The sequence below is a fragment of the Dromiciops gliroides genome, chromosome 2, assembly GCF_019393635.1.
Source record: "Dromiciops gliroides isolate mDroGli1 chromosome 2, mDroGli1.pri, whole genome shotgun sequence".
Lineage (NCBI taxonomy): Eukaryota > Metazoa > Chordata > Mammalia > Microbiotheria > Microbiotheriidae > Dromiciops > Dromiciops gliroides.
This window is the reverse complement of record NC_057862.1, coordinates 160550349-160570401: the sequence shown is the minus strand read 5'-3', so window position 1 is coordinate 160570401 and position 20053 is coordinate 160550349. Positions and strand designations below refer to the sequence as shown.

At 38.7% G+C, this 20053-nt stretch overlaps 1 protein-coding gene across 3 annotated transcripts in view; it reads left to right on the top strand.

Annotated features, from left to right (window-relative positions):
* CGNL1 (cingulin like 1) overlaps positions 1-20053 on the top strand; it is a 211311-nt gene that overhangs the window by 174567 nt on the left and 16691 nt on the right. For all 3 annotated transcript variants that reach the window (XM_043987782.1, XM_043987783.1, XM_043987781.1), the window contains 4 exons: positions 1524-1676; positions 3090-3260; positions 12800-12961; positions 16539-16628. In XM_043987782.1, the coding sequence (XP_043843717.1) occupies positions 1524-1676; positions 3090-3260; positions 12800-12961; positions 16539-16628 (576 nt within the window). The remainder of the gene's footprint in view (positions 1-1523; positions 1677-3089; positions 3261-12799; positions 12962-16538; positions 16629-20053) is intronic.

Sequence of the window (20053 nt, the reverse complement as noted above, 5' to 3'; positions counted from 1 at the left end):
GGAAAACTCTGGTAATTGAGGCAGATGTCACGGTGTAGTTGTGTCAAACTCAATTAGAAATAGGGGCCACTTAATATGATCTAGTCTTAAAATGTAATTATCTGTGTTTTATTATAGTTTTATTAAGTTTGGTTAAATATTTCCCAGTTACATTTTTTTGTTTGTTTGTTTTGGGTTTTTTGCGGGGCAGTGGGGGCTAAGTAACTTGCCCAGGGTCACACAGCTAGTAAGTGTCAAGTGTCTGAGGCCAGATTTGAACCCAGGTCCTCTTGACTCCAGGGCCGGTGCTTTATCCACTATGCCACCTAGCTGCCCCCTCCCAGTTACATTTTAATGTGGTTGAGGCCACTCCTGGGAGTGTCTGAACTATTTGTTTGACCCCTCTGGCATAGAGGATTAGAGAGCCAGACTTGGAGTCAGGAAGACCTGAGTTCATATCCCACCTTAGATACTTATTTGAGTATTTTGGGTATCCCAAAAGTCTTAATGGAATTCTCCTATTAAAAACTTAAAACTACACTAAGACTTTTAGAGGTACGTGTGTGTGTCTGCATATTTATATGTGTATATATGTGTATTTGAGTATATGTGTGTGTGCATTATATATCTGTGTATATATATGTGTGTGTGTGTGTTGTATGTGTATACATGTATATAAATGTGTTGTATATGTTTATAAATATACTATATGTTATATCCCTATGCTATATACATATATATGGACAGTTAGGTAGTACAGTGAATAGGGTGCTGGACCAGAAGTCAAAAAAACTCATCTTCCTGAGTTTAAATCTGGCCTCAGAAAATTAGTAGCTGTATGACTCTGAACAAATCACTTCACCCAGCTTGCCTCAGTTTCCTCATCTTTAAAATGAGCTGGAGAAGGAAATGGCAAACCATTCCAGTATCTTTGCCAAGCACACCCAAATGGGGTCACAAAGAGTCGGGCATGACTGAAATGACTGAACAACAACAAAAATATAAATATATAAGCATAAAAATATATAAATATATACTGTGTGTGTGTGTGTGTGAGAGAGAGAGAGAGAGAGAGAGAGAGAGAGAGAGAGAGAGAGAAATAGCCTTCCTTTGCTTTTACAAAGTCCTAGAGTGATGTCTTACAGTAAAATGAAAGACTTGGTAGGTCTTGTAGACCTGAAATGCTTTTATCATAGGTCCAGGTAAGAGACAGTGCCATCTCAGAATGAGCTTAGCTAACTTATGAGAGCTTCTTCACTAGGTTAACTTCAAGGTAATGCCTTATTTGAGCTCCCAGAGCCCATCTACTTAGATGACAGGGTTGTGACATGTATTAGTAGAAGGAATACCCATACTCCTTGAAATATTGAAATGAGAATGAGCCTTACCTTGCTTACCTTCTTCTTTTTCATTGATTCAGTGTTTATGATATGTCTGAAAAATCCCCTGTACCATCTGATTTTCATGGCTGGTGCTGAGAAGTTATTAATAAGTTTGTATTTGACTCCTCTACCCATCTCTACTTTGTCCCCAATCACCTGTAGAGAAATCTCAGCCAGGCCACACAGGAGCAGCAGAATCTCTCTGAGAAGTTACAGGATGAGACAGAGCAGAAGGAACAGTTGAGGAGATTGAAGAATGAGATGGAGAATGAGCGATGGCAACTGGACAAGACCATTGAGAAACTGCACAAGGAGGTAAGCAGGCCTGCAAGGCAGGAAGCATTGTAGAGATGAATGATTCCTACACAGCACAAACCCACCTTGGCTCCTCTCTGTGCTAACTTGGCAGAGGGTTTTCTAGTCAAGCCAAGTTAACAACCATTTATTAAGCACCTGTTCCATGCTAGGTACCATACTAAACTCTAGGATACAAAGAATAACAAAAATAGTCCCTGTCCTTATAAGGCTTACATTTTAATGGGGGAGACAACATGCAAACGCCTATGTGTGAAACAAGCTATATACAGCACAACGTGGAGTTAATCTCAGAGAAATTATTAGCTTCAAACATTAAGTTTAACTCATGGGAAGTAAGTATAATGTCACTTTTGTCAGCTACAAACACTTTCCTTATTGCCTCCTCATTCCTTCATCTCCCTTGGTTTCCTGACTCATAAAATTCAGATTTGGGAGTAACTGAATGCCAAGACTCTTCAGCTCTGGGAGACTGTCATTTTATTTTTTTTTGAGTTAACATCTCCTGCTTGTTTTCAGAATGCCCTTGTAGCAATGGGTCCTGAACACATGGGGAACACTTCAACCCCAAATAGGTCATTTTTTCAATGAAAAGAAGTGAATTCATCATCAGAGCTGTACAAAATGAACCAAGCAGATGTCCTCTGGGGATTACATCAAATGCATTTTTTCTTCAAAGAAAGTGACCTTCAACCTATAAGTTAACCTGTGCCCTAGGCACTTTGCAAAGTCTTTAGGAAAAAAGAACTGTCCACTTTGGGAGGGGCAAGGTAAATTCAGCAGTCTATCATATCAGAGGATTTGGAGGTGGTAGGGACCTTCAGAAGGTCTAAATTTTATAGAAGAAAAAGAAAATCTAAAATTTTATGGATGAAAATAACAGCCCAGAGAGGGTATTTGACTTGCCCAAGGACACACAGCTGGCAATGATGAAGCTGAGTCTCAAAATCCCAAGTCTTTTGGTGCCAATTCTAGTTTTTTTCCACTGTACCACAGGGACTCCTCAGGCTGACATCTCTTAGGTAGAACAGAAGCTCTCTGAAATGGTCTTTCTATACATCTTCCCATCCTCTTGGTTCATGACCTCTGACAGAGAAACTTTTACCTAATCTTACATGTCTTATCTTCCCCCATTAGAACTTAAGCCCCTTGGGGCGGCTAGGTGGCACAGTGGATAAAGCACTGGCCCTGAATTCAGGAGTACCTGAGTTCAAATCTGGCCTCAGACACTTGACACTAGCTGTGTGACCCTGGGCAAGTCACTTAACCCCTATTGCCCCGCAAAAAAAAAAAAGAACTTAAGCCCCTTGAGGATAGATAGGACCACTGTGCTTGTTTATTTCTGTATCTCTAGTATGTAAAAGGTGCTTAATAAATGCCTCTTTGTTTATTCACATGTATGTTTTTCTGTAGATGGCTGACATCGTGGAGGTTTCACGGACATCAACTCTGGAACTCCAGAACCAGCTGGATGAATACAAGGAGAAAAATCGCCGGGAGCTTGCCGAAATGCAGAGGCAATTAAAGGAGAAAACCATGGAGGCAGAAAAATCCCGTCTGACAGCCATGAAAATGCAAGATGAGGTAATGGCTATTTGGTTCCCATGGCTAACCTGGGAATGAGAAATAACACTTTTGAGGTCTCCAAATGATGGATCTTTGATGTACTGCTTAGGGGTGGGCTCTGCAGATTGTTCTTGGGTCTGGGGCTTCAGTCACTTACTACACAAGACAGGAGTTTTTAGGATTCAAATTGTCATGTGATTAAAGGTAGAAAAGAATGGATGATTCCTTTTTATCCAATAAGAATTTATTAAGCACCTACTAAATGTCTGGTGCTGTGCTGGGGGCTTTGGCAGGAAGAAAATCTGTGGTTTAATCCAGCCTCAGATATTTACATCTTTTGTTACTCTGTGCAAATCACTTAACTTCTCTTTGCTTCAGTTTCCTTATCCATGAGATGGAGCTAAATACACCTGTAGCATCACAGAATTAGCGACAGCTAGGTGATACTGTGGATAGAGCCTTGGGCCTAGAGTCAGGAAGATCTGAGTTCCAGTCTGGCCTCAGATACTTCCTAGCTGTGTGACCCTGAACAAGTTACTGAACCTCTGTTTGCTCAGCTTCCTTATCTGTAAATTGGGGACAGTAATAGCACCTACACTGCAGTGTTGCTGTAAAGATCAAATGAGATAATGACAGCAAAGTACTTAGCATAACACCTGGTATATAGTAGGTGCTATACGTTAGCCATCATCATATGAGGTCATTGCCGTCGCTAATTATGAAGATTAAATGATGTAATGCTTGTAAGGTTCTTTGCCAGCCTCAGAATGATATTTTAATGTCATTTATTAATATAAGTATAAATATAGTTCAGAGCCCCAAGTATACAGCCTTTTAAAGGTTGGCAAGATACCAAATTCAAGTTTGAACTTAAGCTAGCTCTGGGTCATCAACTCCAGGCTGGTGTTGCAGCCTTTGCATTACTTTTCTGCCTTTTGGCAGATTTGATTTGAGAAAAGGGTGAGGGGAAGGTCACTCAGTTCACTGAAATAATCTGGTATTAAATACAGAAATGGCCATAGGACTCAGGAATACCAGACATACTGTGTGCACGTACTGCATACATGTGCGCGTGCGCGCTCACACACACACCCCTCTCTCAGTTTTCAGGGAAAACAAAGTTAAGCACAATAGAACATACCTGAACCAAACAAAATAACTTCATGTGTCCACATGGCCCTGTGTCTCCAGAGTGTTCCATAGCGGTAATAATCTAAAAGTTCTTGAAAGTCTCTAGTGGGAGGCACATTGGTTTAGGCTGCACGATTACCTTTCAGCTATAGTAAATTTTAAAAAGTAGAATTTAAGGGTGAGAGAAACTCTAGAGGTCATCTGTAGTCCACAGTTGCTAATCCTTTTTGGAGAAATTTTTTTTTTAATCCCCTTTTTCACATCAAAAAATTTCTTGGACTCCCATACCATAGCAATTGTAGTTTTTGTATCCATTCACTGGGGAGAAAAAAAACCATAATAAAGAAAAGCCACTCTGAAAAAGATCATATTTCATTCTGAAGGCTAGAAAACACTTTCTATCCCCCACCCCCTTCTATTAGGCACAAATGAAGCATTGATAATACAAAACCATTGATACAAAACCCCTTATGCACCCTTTTGTTAGAGCTAAAAACCCCAAACCACCAAATGACAATACTTAGTGAGCATAAGGTTTAGAGAACCCTTGCAATAACTTCATGGCCCCCAAGAGTCTGGGGCCCACAGTTTGAGAGCCCCTGATCTGGTCCAATGCTTTCATTTTCCAGATCAAAGACCTGAGGCCAAACAAGGTGAAGTGACTTATTCAGAGTTACACAGCCAGTGAGTGACTGACTCTTACTGCCATGCCAGGATGATTCTACAGGACCTCTTCTTAAGCACCCCCAAGTGCTCTCCCGATTCTCAAATTTATTGTTAAGAGCACAAGCTCCTTCTCTCTCCCTCCTTTCTTCTCTCCCTCTCCCTTCCCCTTCCATACAGTTCCTTTTCTCTCTCTTTCCCTCTCCCTCCGTACTACCCCTCTCTCCACCTTCAGATGTAAGTCTGTCTCTCTCTCTTCCCACTTTCCAATTTCTTTCCTTTATTCCCTGTGTCTATGTCTCTGTCTTTCCCCTCCCTTCAGCTGCTCCCCTCTATTTCTCTTTTCCTCTCTGTCTCTCTTTCCATCTCTCTGTGTCTGTCTGTCTCTTTCTCTGTCTGTGTGTCTCTCTCTGTCCCTCCCTCATCCCCCTTCTCTCACCTTAAAAACAGCACAAGAAAAGAAACCTTTACTGCAAAAAATAAACTTGCAACTGTTGACTGGCCCCATGAGTAAATGCTAAAGAGGTCGAAAAAAAGTGCAGGCCTTTAAAAAATAAACTTTTGAGGAGCTCATCAGATTTTTTTTTTTTTCAGGGCAATGGGGGTTAAGTGACTTGCCCAGGGTCACACAGCTAGTAAGTGTCTGAGGCTGGATTTGAACTCAGGTATTCCTGAATCCAGGGCCTGTGCTTTATCCACTGGGCCACCTAGCTGCCCCTGAGCTCATCAGATCTTTTTTTTTTTTTTTTTTGGGTGAGCTCATCAGATCTTAAAGGAGCTTGATAACAGTATCCCCAGATTTACATCACTCAGATTCACATAAAAATGTGATGAGGCTTGAAGTTGCTAAGCTGAGACTGACATGCAAGCGTTAAAAGTTTTCTCTTGCATTTTTTATTTTTTGCTTGTTTGTTTTTGGTGAGGCAATTGGGATTAAGTGACTTGCCTAGGGTCACACAGCTAGTAAGTGTTAAATGTCTGAGGTCGGATTTGAACTCAGATCCTCCTGACTCCAGGGCCAGTACTCTATCCACTGTGCCACCTAGCTGCCCCCTTCTCTTGCATTTTTGAAAACTGTTTTTATTTCTGAGGTAGTGTAGCATTGCATTTAGTGTGTTATGGTTGGAGTCAGAAACATCTGCCTTTAAATATGGCCTCTGACCTCTGCACCCACCAGCTGTGTGACCAAAGCCAAGGCATTCAGTCTCTGAGCCTCAGGCCCTCTTAAGATTAAATTACAACTAGGTTGTGATTTGTGTTGGTTGGGTAATTCTTAACACCAGTGAAATCACATAACTTTGGCATGTTTTGTTTGGATTTCCATAAAAAGGGAGGGGTGGGAAATATTCTCAGGTGTTTCATCTGGGCATCCATAATATACCCACTTATGTTGTTTTTTTATCTTATTTTTTATTATATGTGTATATAATATGTGTGTGTGTATGTATATATATATATATATTTGCAGGGCAATGAGGGTTAAGTGACTTGCCCAGGGTCACACAGCTAGTAAGTGGCAAGTGTCTGAGCCCAAATTTGAACTCAGGTCTTCCTGAATCCAGGACTGGTGCTTTATTCACTGTGCCACCTAGCTGCCCCCCTACTTATGTTGTTTTTCTAAAAAAATTCATTTTTTAGCCAACAATTATCAAGCACTCACCTTTTTCCTCCCTTACACCTCTCCCCATCCACTGGGGGTGGGGGTGGGGGGAAGAAAGATAGAATAAAGATAAAACCTCTGTATCACAAGCACAGTCAAGCAAAAGAAATTCCCATGTGGGTAAGATCCAAACCTGTGTTTCTTATTTTGCATATTAGGCCATCATCTCTCTTTCACAAAGTGGAAGGCAATCTTCTTTATCGGTGTTCTAGAATCAGTTGATCATTGTCAATCATATTTCTTAAGCCTTTAAGAATTGCTTATTTTTATCATATTGATGTTAAGGTAAATTATTCTTCTGGTTTCAGAATAAAAACAAAAAAAACCACAAACAAAACATAAGAGGGAGGCTTCCGTCAATACCATGAAGTCAACATCCTGCCTCCTTGAACATGCTTCACATTGCCTGTTGTTGCTGCCAAAAGGGCACTGGTAATGTTTACCAAAGCACTGAGCGCTAGCAGAAGGGAGCCCTGCTGGCTATTCTAAATGCACAAACATTTCAAGAACCTGCTGTGGGTTCAATCCTAGGTGTCCAGAACACCCTAACCTGCAAGACAGGAACTTTTCAAATAGCACTTTCAATCCAAGTGCCTAGCTGCAGTTACAGAGCTGTTTGAAGTTAAATGAATAAATAAATAAGGACCTTAAAAGAAAACAAACCTCACAGACATGATGGATCTTAGAAAAACTTTGATTTGTTCCCTTTGTTAAGTTAAACCTTTTTTTTCCTCCCAGAAAGGCCTGGAAATTCTATTTTATTTTCTTTGTTGAGGATCTATTAAACTTATAAGGAAGCAGGAGCTGTTGCTATGCTTAGAAAGGAAATCATCCTAGGATTAATGCACTGGTGTGTCCCATCTCTCTCTCTGCCCCCCCCCCCCCGCCCCCCACTTTTTTTTTTTTTTTTTTTGCACAGTGGGTTTTTTCCTTTCTTTTACAATGTATCGTTTGGCAAAGGGAAATACCCAGTTCAGATGAGAATAAATCTGTTTTATGTCCTCAAAATGAACAATACAGACACTGAAATTAAAATTCTCTCTCACTTTGTTTTGATTGAAGGCGAGTTCTTGAAAAACTTAAGTTTTTTTTTTCTCATCTGTCAGTCATCAGTCAGTCAATTCCCCCATATTTATCAAGTAACAACCATGTGAAAGGAACTGCTAGAGTCTGTGAGGAAGATAAATAGGTAATATAAAGGTGTGTCTGACTAAAGAGGAAAAAAACATTTAGATAGAGATTTAGATCTCCCCACTCCTCCAACTTGACTAATAATTCTTTCAGGAAACTTATGTTTTCAATAAAAAAAAAAAACGATTTTCTCCACCTCATATCTCCTCCCATTGGGGAGAAAAAAGAAACAAATAGTAAATTTCTTAGGAGCATCATATATAGCCTATAAGACCACACAATTTTTCCTTGTCACATTTTGTGTGAATTCTGCATACCTTTAATCTTTTTCTTTCATTCTACTTGTCATGTTTGAAAACATGCCAATTGTGGATGTGTTTAGGCCAAGGCTGCTAGGGTCAGCCTGTGAAACAGGGAAAGAGGTGTGTTCTTGGGAAAGAGAAGGTCTCCAGAGGAGTACCCTACTCCTCTTCTAGACGCAATCCATTTGTTTTCACTGGAAAGTGGTCCCTGGTTGGAAGGTTCATTTATGGATACCTCTTCTAAACTGCTGGTTCAGTGCCATCTTGTGGGCAAAAAAAATATTGTAAATTGGACATTGGCATTGGATAGGGTGTTTTCTTGAAGGAAGTTGGAGTGCCATTAACGTCTAGATAGCTTTCTTTTTAATTTTATTTGCATTTCTTTGTATTCTGGCTCTGTATGTTTTAGGGTAATATTTTCTTAGGTTATTGTTATTTTGTAGAAAGATCATAATAAGCTCATAGATCTTGAGCTGGAAGGAATTTCAAAGGTTAGCTAGTTTAGCCCCCTCATTGTAGATGAGGAAATTGAGGCCCAGGGAGTTTAAGTGACTTGCCCAGTGTCACCCAGTAAGCATGAGGATTTGAACCCAGGTCTTCTGACTCCAGAACAAATGTTTCTTTCTATTGGACCATCCTGGGACTTTAAATTGGATGAGACCTTAGAAAGCATCTTGTCTTCATCATTGTATAAATTAGAGAAATGAAGTAATGATTGGTCCATTTGGCTCTGAGGTAATAAGTAGAAAAGAAGGGAGGTTAATATATGTGTTGGGGATCTGCAAGGAGGTAACTACATAAATTGAAGATAGCTCAGGTTTGATCCTCTCCCCAGAGATGATGCTACTGAAATTTAACCTTGGTGTAGAGTGTCTTTGGTAGCTTTACATTTCCATTTCTTATTCTGCTCATTCTTTATTTCTAGGGACCTAATGCTGACTCTTGGCTTTCTGAACCCCCTACCACCTTCCCATCCTCCATGCATCTCTCTCCCCTACCCCATTCCAAAACTATTATCTTCTTTGTCACATTAAAAAATCTGAAAATAAGAGTCCCCATTCCATTGTTAAATGTTGATACCAGTCTAAACAGTTACCCATTTAGAGGAATCAGGAGACATAAAACCTTAACCCAGAGTCAGCAGTCAGCAAACATTTATTAAGTGATTATTTTATGCCAGCCACTGTGCTCAACACTGGGAGTACAAAGAGAGGCAAAAACCACTATTCCTTAAGGAGCTTATATTACAATGAGGGAAATAAGATGTAAATCATATATAAGACATATAGTAGAGGTGAAGGTAGTTTGAAAAGGGAAATAGCTGGGAAAACTGGGAAAGGCCTTCAAAGGAATGGGCATATAATGGTGGTGTTTCAGGCATTCTTTAGACCATTGGGACATACATGTGAGACAAGGAGGATTTTGTGGTATCATGAAAGTCATCTCACATCACAGCCCTTCCTATCAGTTTGACCACACAGAGCCTCTGTTTTCTCATTTATAAAAAACACTTGCATTACCTACTGCTCAGGTTTGTTGTCAGGAATATGTTTTATAACCTTAAAGTAGTATGGTATAGGCATATACACATACATATACATATATTTATAATACATACACATGTATACACACACACACACACACACACACACACATATATATATATATATATATATATATATATATATATATATATATATAACTTTTCCTATAATTTTATCATTGTAGGGAGCTCCCAATAAGGATTTCCCTCTACAGATACAGATGCAGATCTATAGCTTTTGCAATTTATAATGAATTGCACAAAGCACTGACAAGAAAAGTGAATTGTCCAGGGTCACAGAGCCAGTAAGTGTTAGAGTCAGAACTTGAAACCAGGTCTCCTTAATTCCAAAACTGGCTCTATCCGTTATGCCATGATACCAACATCACCATCTTCATCAATAGTAATTATCATAATAGTAGCAGTAGTGGTGATGGTAGTAGTGGTAGTAGCAGTTATGGTGATGATGGTGGTAGTAGTAGTAATAATAGTAGTAGTAGATTAGGGATGATAGTCGTATAGTGGATAGATAGTAGGTAATAGTAGTAGTTGTGATGGTGGTAGTAGGGAGGAGTGAGGGTGGGGGTGGTAGTGTTAATAGTGGTAGTGGTTTTTAATTTTTTAATTTTAATTTTTTTAAATCATAAAAGCATTTTATTATTTTCCAGTTAAATGTAAAGATAGTTTTCAACATTTGTTTTATAAGATTTTGAGTTCCAAATTTTTCTCCCTCCCTCCCTTCCCTCCCCCCTCCCCAAGACAGAAAGCATTCTGATATAGGTTATATATATACAATCACATTAAACATTTCTGCATTAGTCATATTGTGAATGAAGAATCAGAACACAAGGGGAAAACCTCAAAAAAGAAAACAACAATAAACAACAAGTAGAAACAGTATGGTTCAGTCTGCATTCAGATTCCACAGTTCTTTTTTCTGGATGTGGAGAGCATTTTCCATCATGGAATTGTCTTGCTGAGAAGAGTTAAGTCTATTACAGTTGATCATTGAACAATGTTGCTATTACTGTATACAATGTTCTCCTGGTTCTGCTCACTTCACTCAGCATCAGTCCACTTAAGTCTTTCCAGGTTTTTCTGAAATCTGCCTGCTCATCATTTCTTATAGCACAATAGTATTCCATTACATTCATATTTGTTAGTTTTGGTGTTGGTGCTGGTGGTAGCAGTAATAGTAGGGAGGGAGGGCGGGTAGGGGTGGTGGTAGTGGTCATAGTAAATTCAACTATATATTTTTGTTCACAACCTAAGGCCGGGAAACATGTTCCTAGGCATATTGATGGGTAGAGGGAAAGGATAACAAAGTGAAACAATTTTCTTCTCATACCTCTTCAGTTAACTGAGCAGCAAGGGAATCTATTCTCTACCTTTTCTTCTTCACACACAATTGAGTACATTGACCAAGGTGGATGGAGGTGGGGTTTAGGAGGGAGGGAGGTTGATGTAGACTGACAAATACCATTTCTCATATACATAGGCATTTAGACATTTCTTGTGAAAGCTAATGTTAGCCTCTTTGGTAGCCTCCCTCATCCATTTTTTTTTTTTTAGTGAGGCAATTGGGGTTAAGTGACTTGCCTAGGGTCACACAGCTAGTAAGTGTTAAGTGTCTGAGGCCAGATTTGAACTCAGGTACTCCTGATTCCAGGGCCGGTGCTCTATCCACTGCGCCATCTAGCTGCCCCGTCATCCATTTTTGAAATGTGTTGGGAGAATCTCTCAATAAAAAGATTGAATTGTGTTGATGGCAGACTTGTGATATTCAATGAAAGAAACGTACTTAGCACCCACTATATAGTGAGCAGCATTATTATCTAGATGCTGGAGGAGATGCAGAGGTTTAGAAAACATGTCTCTGTCTTCATGAAGCTTATAGTCCAGTACAAGTGTTCTTCACCTGTGGTCCATAAACTTTAAAAACCTCAACATTATGGCAACTGTGTTTCAATATATTGGTTTCCTTTGTAATCCTATGTATGCATTTAAAATCATTATTCTGAAAAGGGTCCACCTTGAAAGGTTTCACCAGACTAACAAATGAGTCTATGTCTCCTCCAAAATGGTTAAGACCCTTGGTCTAGTAGGACATACATAACCATGATACAATGGAAAGCAGCTTAATAGAGTGGACAGGGCATTGGATTTGGAGCATCTGGGCTATGCTACTTACTATCTGTATTATCTTGGATAAGTTACTTAAGCCTCTCTGAGGGTCTTTCCTCATCTTGCAAAGAAGAGTTTGGACTAGTTGATGGCTCAGGAGCCTTCCAGCTCTCAATCCTATATAAACAAAGAGATATAATCAAAGTACTGAATGAACTTCAAAGCACTGGTGGGAATTTCTCTCTCCCTCTCTATGACAGGATGATTATTCCATCAAAAGAGATTCACATATCAAAAGCTCCATCCATATACTTGTTTTAAATTTAGGTTTTCTTTTTATTATAAGCTTAAACATCAATAAACACAAACATTGACACACAGAAGGAACAGAAAAATAGCCTTGTCTATTAAACTATAACTTCTTTTTTATACAGTTTTTAAGAGGTATATATTATGTTTAGCATGAGGGTAACAAAACTGTTCCTCCTTGTCTGTCCTTTTGCTCTTCTTTGTATGTTTTAAAAATGTTTTGTTTTTATTCTCCCCCACACATACTGTTAATGATAATGTTATGCAAAGCACTTCAGTAATATTATTTCATTTGACCTACAAAACAACCCTGGGAGGTAGGTGCTATTACTTTCATTCCCATTTTACAGTTGAGGAAACTGAAGCAGAGAAAACTTAAGTGACTTGCCCAGGGGTCACATAGTAACTCTCTCAGGCCAGATTTGAACTTGGGTCTTTCTGACTCCAGATCTACCACCTGCTCTATTCATAATTGTCCACAGAAGCTCCTTAGAAACTGGACCAAATACAGTAACTTTTCTGACTCCAGGAATGAGTGGCCCAGTAGAGGTTTGAACAATGTGCCTGCCTTTATGACCAGAGTTCAGTCTTTCCATCAGCTTTCCACAAATCTCATGCTAGGGAGTCATTGTGTAACAGGATTTTTATCTCATCAACATGTTATAGGATACTGACCATCTCTTTCTCCCTGAAGATGCGACTGATGGAGGAGGAGTTACGAGACTACCAGAGAGCTCAAGATGAAGCAGTCACAAAAAGACAACTTCTAGAACAAACATTGAAAGACCTTGAGTATGAACTGGAGGCCAAGAGTCATCTTAAGGAGGATCGAAGTAGACAAGTCAAGCAAATGGAGGTATAGCTAATGATAGCTAATGTATATATAAACTGGTGAGAGGGTGGGGATTCATGGACTGATGATTCCAGAAGGGACTTCGTAATACGCTATTATTACTAAGCCTTCATTCTAGAGATGACAAAGCAGAGCCAGAGAGGCTGAATAACTTGCCTTAGATCACACAGAAAGTTATAGAGTTCAAACTTAGAAGCCAGTTCAAGAGTCTTCCATGTCATCATATACTTTATTTCTGGTTGTATTTCTAACTAACCTTTGCTTGTGTGAAATACAGCTTTGCAGGGCATAATAAATGTGGTATAATTTAATTCCACAGCTATTTATTGAGCACTGTGATACACTTAGCACTGTACTAAACACTTTGTGGAACAGGGCTTTGTAAAATAAGCATCTAACTTGGACCCTGCCTTCGGAGAATTTATCTTCTTTTGGGGAAGAGAATAAATAAACACATGAAACCCTTAACAGCAGGAGATAATAGTCCTTCAGACAACTTGAAACACTTAACAAATAATTCCAAAAATGTAAATCAGATCAGAAAATCTAAATAAGAATAATACAGTGACAGTTGTATAGGTATAATCTTAGAATCATCACACCCACATTTAAAATAGCATAATACTTAGAACAATGCCATCCAAAAAATAGCATCATCTAATATGACAATGAGACTTTGGAGGAAAAGCTGGATTAAAAATAAAACTTGGACCACCTTAACTGAGGTAATGATGGCAAGATGTTTTTAGGAGGCAAATGTATTGCTCAAGAACTGGGTGGAAAAGGATGAATTTGTAGTCAATATAATTCTTGAATCTACTTTGCAAATAGGTACTTTACTCTCTTTGGTGGCAAAGAAACCATTGATATCTAGTGAATATTAATTCTGATGTTATCTATTTCTCTAGATATGTCTCTCCCAGGGGAAAGGAGATAAGCAAGCTATATTCAACTGGCCAGATAATTTTTCTATTTTCTTAAGATAGTTGCAAATTGCTAATTGGGCCCTTGCATGCTTATTCTCTAGGAATCTGAGAGCTAACTACAAGATGAACCAATGTTAACACATAATTGGAAGCTGGGTGCCCTCTGCCCAACATGGCCATCTCATAAGCAAGCCAGTTTAGAGCACAGGCATAATACCCAGTGACCTAGACCAGGGAATCACCCAGCTATACTTGTTCAACATATGGACAATGGAAACCCTGGAAGGACTGTGCGTCCTTAACTCATGTCATCCTAGGAAAATTAAAATAATATTTTCTTATCTAAGTAAAGATGCTTTCACCAATGTTTTTCAATATGGGTGGATGTTAATGGATAACAATATCTATAAATGGAAGCAGTAGTTGAATGAGAGGGTTTTTTTTTTTAACTTGAAAAAAAATTTCAAGGAGGATCTCTTTTTCCATTTTAAACTGAAAAATAAAACAAAAACAGTGAGAGAACTTTGGCAGCCAGTTGACCTTATAGAGTAGCCAATGAGAAAGCTAGCCAAGCTGCCTTGATCTAACTCTTACCCAGCTTTTTAGTTCCCTTGAATGTCTTCCATAAGGAGCAGAGCCATACAGAAATTATTTTTTAGCCAGCTGAGTAACTGATTATCAGCTAACATAAAGTAGAGCGGGGAGGGAGCACTTGGTTAATTGAAGTGGGCTGTGATAGTATAGATTGTCCTTTGTGAAGATCTCTTAATTACAATGTGAATATTCTCTTTGAAATTCATAGAGCCTGGGGCAGCTTGGTGGCTCAGTGGATAAAGCACAGGCCCTGGATTCAGGAGGACCTGAGTTCAAATGCAGCTTCAAACACTTGACACTTACTAGCTATGTGACCCTGGCCAAGTCACTTAACCCTCATTCTCCTGCAAAAACAAACAAACAAAAAACCCCCAAACAACAATAACAACAAAAAATTCATAAAACCTTTGAGTAGGTACATGATTCCTTCCCTAAACTAACAATTTAATACTGAGTTGATCCTAAGGGTTTAGTTTCTACATCTCCATGCTTGGCAAGAGTATCCCAAGATGAGTAGTAGCTACATTTCTGACAAAAAGCTGGTCTTGGTAAATATTTTTTGTAGCCTCTAGATCCTATCAATGGCATTCCTTGGCTTTTCATCACTCATGTGCAATTTACCTTCTGTGCATAAAGAGGAATCTCTAGTTTCTCATTCTGTTTTGATCATTCTGGGTATAATACTTTGGTATTTTGATAGGCCATGGTCTCATTGATGTGGACTGTACCTTCACTGGTCAGTCAGTCTGTCAATAAGCATTTATTAAGTGCTTATTAAGTATATGCCAGGCACTGTGCTAAGCCCTGGGTTCAGTCCTTCTAGGCCATCACATCACGTGCAATCTGTGCTCATGTTTTTCATCAGATACTCCATAAAGAAATCGACCCACTTAATGTAATGGTGGCTTCTTCTTCTTCTTTTTTTTTGGTGAGGCAATTGGGGTTAAGTGACTTGCCCAGAGTCACACAGCTGGTAAGTGTTAAGTGTCTGAGGTCAAATTTGAACTCAGGTCCTCCTGAATCCAGGACCAGTGCTCTATCCACTAAGCCACCTAGCTGCCCCTAGTGGCTTCATTTGGGATCATTTGGGAGTCCATTTGTTTTTCTTTATTCTCAATATTTGACTGGCCTACCTTCTTTTCTCACCATTCTGTCACCATTTCTCACCTCTGTTGTGTTCCTCCCCTCCTCTTTTTTGTATGCAGATCATTGCCAGTAATGTGCTGTTGCCTGTTTATACTCACCACGTGCCTTTTTGTTGTTGGTTGGGCTATTTGTAATATTCTTCTGAGATTATGGTGTTTCCAGGGACAATATTTATCCATAAATATTTTAGAACCCAAACCCAGGATTGCCAATTACTTTCTAGCATCTGTGGCTCCAACTTAATCCAAACATTTAAAATAACAATGAACTGGTGACTAGAGAGAAGTAAATGCAAAAACCTAGCAATTCTAGGTATAAAATTTGCCATGTTTTTCCCTTTCCTTCTCCCTCCCACCCACAAAACTTCTTTGAAGTGCATTTTCCATAACAAATAATGACTTTCAAATAAAACACAACTCAGAAAATTTGGTGTCATAACTTTGTAAACACTAATTTTGCAAAATGTGGTTAACTTTTCACACATGATCCAATATTGTCTTGTTTGCCAGAAGGAAAGGATCATTAGTTGCCAAAGACTTCGCCTTCTCCAAGGTTTCTAGGAGCTAAGTAAGAATTGGCAGGTGGTACATTTTACACAAAATGAAACATTCAGAGCTTCATCCTGCCTTTGGGAAGCACTTGCAGAATCCAGAATGAGTGCTTTCGGCCATGCATGGGCCTTTCCATTTCAAACTACTGGCTCATTGGGAGCCAGTGTTTGAGGTGGTCCAGCAAACCTCTATCCCAGCCCAGCACACTCAGCTCCAGGCTTCTATCCTCTCCCCTGATCTTACACTCAGATTCCATGCCTTCATATATCTCATCCTTACCCCTTCACCTACACAAACAGTATCCCCATTTTCATCTAGTAAAATCCCAGTTTAAATGGTGTTTGTATATTTGTTCTTTTGTAGGACAAAATTTCTCAGCTAGAGATGGAACTGGATGAAGAAAGGAATAGCTCTGATTTGTTGTCTGAGAGGATCACCCGGAGCAGGGAACAGGTACTGCAGTTGCTGAAAATGATTGGGTTAACATGAACGAACCCAAGAGAATGAGATATTTAGCTATGGACAATTGGCTAGGGCCATGGACCCCTTTCATAGTCTGGTGAAACCTATGGACTTCTCAGAACAGTGTTTTAAAATGCATAAAATAAAATGCATAGAATCACCCCCTCCCCCCAAAAAAACTAATTTAGTCATCAAAATATTAAACAACAACAACAAAAATAAAACAACATTTATGAACACCAGGTTAAGACTCCTTGGGCTAGAGGAAAACTTGTACTATTGAAGCTTGAAGCAGTAGCCCTCAATACTTTAAGGCTTAAATATTTTAGCAATATTCCCAGGTCAGATTAAAATATACTTGGGATATATAAAAAATACAACAGAACCTAGATAATGTTAATATGTGTTTTTTAAAGTCAATATAGAGCCTGCAGGGGCAGCTAGGTGGCACAGTGGATAGAGCACTGGCCCTGGAGTCAGGAGTGAGTACCTGAGTTCAAATCTGGCCTCAGATACTTGACACTTACTAGCTGTGTGACCCTGGGCAAGTCACTTAACCCCATTGCCCTGCAATATATATATATATATATATATATATATATATAGAGAGAGAGAGAGAGAGAGAGAGAGAGAGAGAGAGAGAGAGAGAGAGAGAGAGAGAGAGAGAGAGAGAGAGCGCCTGCAGGTTTAGTGGACCCATTTCTATTTGAGCTTGACTCCAATGCTCTAAGTCACTTGGGGTAGCATAGAGTACATATTTCTAAAGAACCCTAGGTAAGTGGTTAAGCCATAGAAAAATCTCCTGAGCTATAAGTTCCATGAGGCTAGGGATCATGTCTTATCCAAATGTTGTATTTCTTCCATTTTGTTGTTGTTTAGTCATTTTCATTCTTCGTAAACTCTTGGCTTTATTGTAGGGGTGTGTTGTTGTTGTTACTGAGTCATGTCCAACTCTTCCTGACCCCATTTGGGGTTTTCTTGGCAAATATACTGGAGGGGTTTTCCATTTCCTTCTCCAGCTCATTTTACAGATGAGGAAATTGAGGCAAAAGGGTTAAGTGACTTGCCCAGAGTCACACAGCTAGAAAGTGTCTTGAGGCTATATTTGATCTCAGATCTTTCTGACTCCAGCACAGGCAATCTATCCACTGTGCCACCTAGCTACATATACACATAAGTACAATGTTTCACCTGCTTCTCTTATTTTAATGCATCCTCTTCACTGTTCACAAACTCCCCTATGTCTTAGTAGACACTCTTCATGAGTTTCTGTGACATAAAAACAGTAATGGATTGGTAGCCAATCTTCTATTAATGATCCTTCCTGAAATTAATACTATTGGTCCTCAGTCAGTATTTATAGAGATATTCCTTAATGGCCTTCTTCATTGATTGGCCCTTCCAGTGTGGTACGACTTACCGGGACTTGTTCTTTCCTGGCATTGACTGCATGAACCCAGAATTACCTTCGCACCATGATGAGGCATCAAAGTTGGCCTTTAGTAGAGGACTTCTTTGTCCATAATACATACTTAACAAAAGAATGCTAAATAAAATTTGAAAAATATCTTTGGCTGTATACTAGGAAAGGACTCGATACTCTGTCTGGTAGTGATGCTGAGAGTAATTCATTTTTCAAGTATGTGAAGTGACATGATTTACCTAGTACCAAGCTAGATAAATCACAAAATCATTATTGTATAGGTATGAGCAGAAAAAGAGCTTACATATATTTTAGAATTTCATGACAAGGTCATTATGGTCCTTGAGCCAGTGTTGCTGAGGACCAGGTAATTCAGATGGGTGGGAATTTGCCCACATGCCTGAGTTTTGTTGTTTTGGATTTGGTCCATCAATTCAGCAAATGTTTATTAAGTGCTAATTCTGTGTGAGGCAATGTACAAGGTGCTAGACCTACAAGGGTAAACATGTAACAGTTCTAACTTGCACTTTCCAGCTCTTAGTACACATCCCATAGGTGGACTGACACAAAATGAAATATTCAGAGAAATACTCAGGTTAATAATAGCACCTGCTTCCTAGGATTCTTGTGCTGATCAAATAAGGTAACATATGCACAGCTCTTTGCAAACTTTAAAGTGAGTGCTATATAAATGCAAGCTATTAGTACTTATGTTGACCTCCTGTGACTGATACCTAATTTACTTTAGAATTTCTCTAAGTAATAGGAGTTTTTAACTTGGCATCTGTGAGCTTTTTTTTTTTAATATCTTGACTGAAAATATTTTTTAAAATGTTTAAAATCTTTTAAAAATATCTTTAAACATCTATTTTAAAAATATTGTACATATATTTTTTTATTTCCCTAATTTAGTTCTTTTTATTGGAATGCCCATTTTGCGCCACATCTACCTGATAAACTCTCACTCATCATTTGAGGCTCAGCTCAACTATCACCATTTCCTAATGTATCCTCCCTTTAATCAGTCAATCATTTAATCAAAAAATACTTTTTAAACACCTACTATGTATCAGGTACTCTGCCAAGTACTGGAAATACAATGATAAAATTGTAATAACTTCTCTCTGGAGGGGGGAATCACAATATAAGCATATGTAAGTGTAATATGAATACAGAATAAAATTAAAAATTGTACATATCTTTTAGAATATTTTTAAATAGCTAATTAAAAATATCTTTTAAATATTGAACTATCTTATACCTTTATTTCACCATATTTGGTTTTCTTTGTAATCCTATGTATTTTATTTTTATTTTATTTGTTTATTTATTTTTATTTTTTAAAAAATCCTATGTATTTTAAACAAAAATCTGAGAGGGGCACATAAGCTTCACCAGACAGCCAGAAGTGTTATGTCACAATAACGATTAAGGACCCTCGCTCTAAATAAAGGGAATACTTTTGGATAACTGTGGTGGTAGCCTCAGGAGATAGGTATAACAACTGCTATGATATATCTTTTGTTTTTTTAGTGCTCTAATGTTACAAAGTTCTTTGCATGTCTCTCCCATTAGACTGAGCTTGTTGAGAGCAGAGACTGTTTTTGTTTGTTTGTTTGTTGTTTTGCCTTTCCTTTATAACCCCAGTACTTAGCACGTTGGCTGGCCCATTGAGGGAATTTCTAAATACTTGTTGACTTTCTTACATTATCTTGGTTAATCCTTCAACTGACTCTGTGAGTTGTGCATTGTACAAGTATTTTCATCCCTGCTTTATAGATAAAGAAATGGGGCCTCTGAATGGTTAAGACCCCAGCTTGCCCAAGGAATCAGTCAGGATTTGAATACAGACCTTCTGAATCCAATTCCAATTCCCTTTCTACTCTACCATGCTGCTTCTTTATATCCCTAGAGCTTAACCCAGTGCCTGGTACACAGTCAGTGCTTAATAAATTTTGATTGATCAAAATCTCCTTTAAAGGCACCTTTCTGT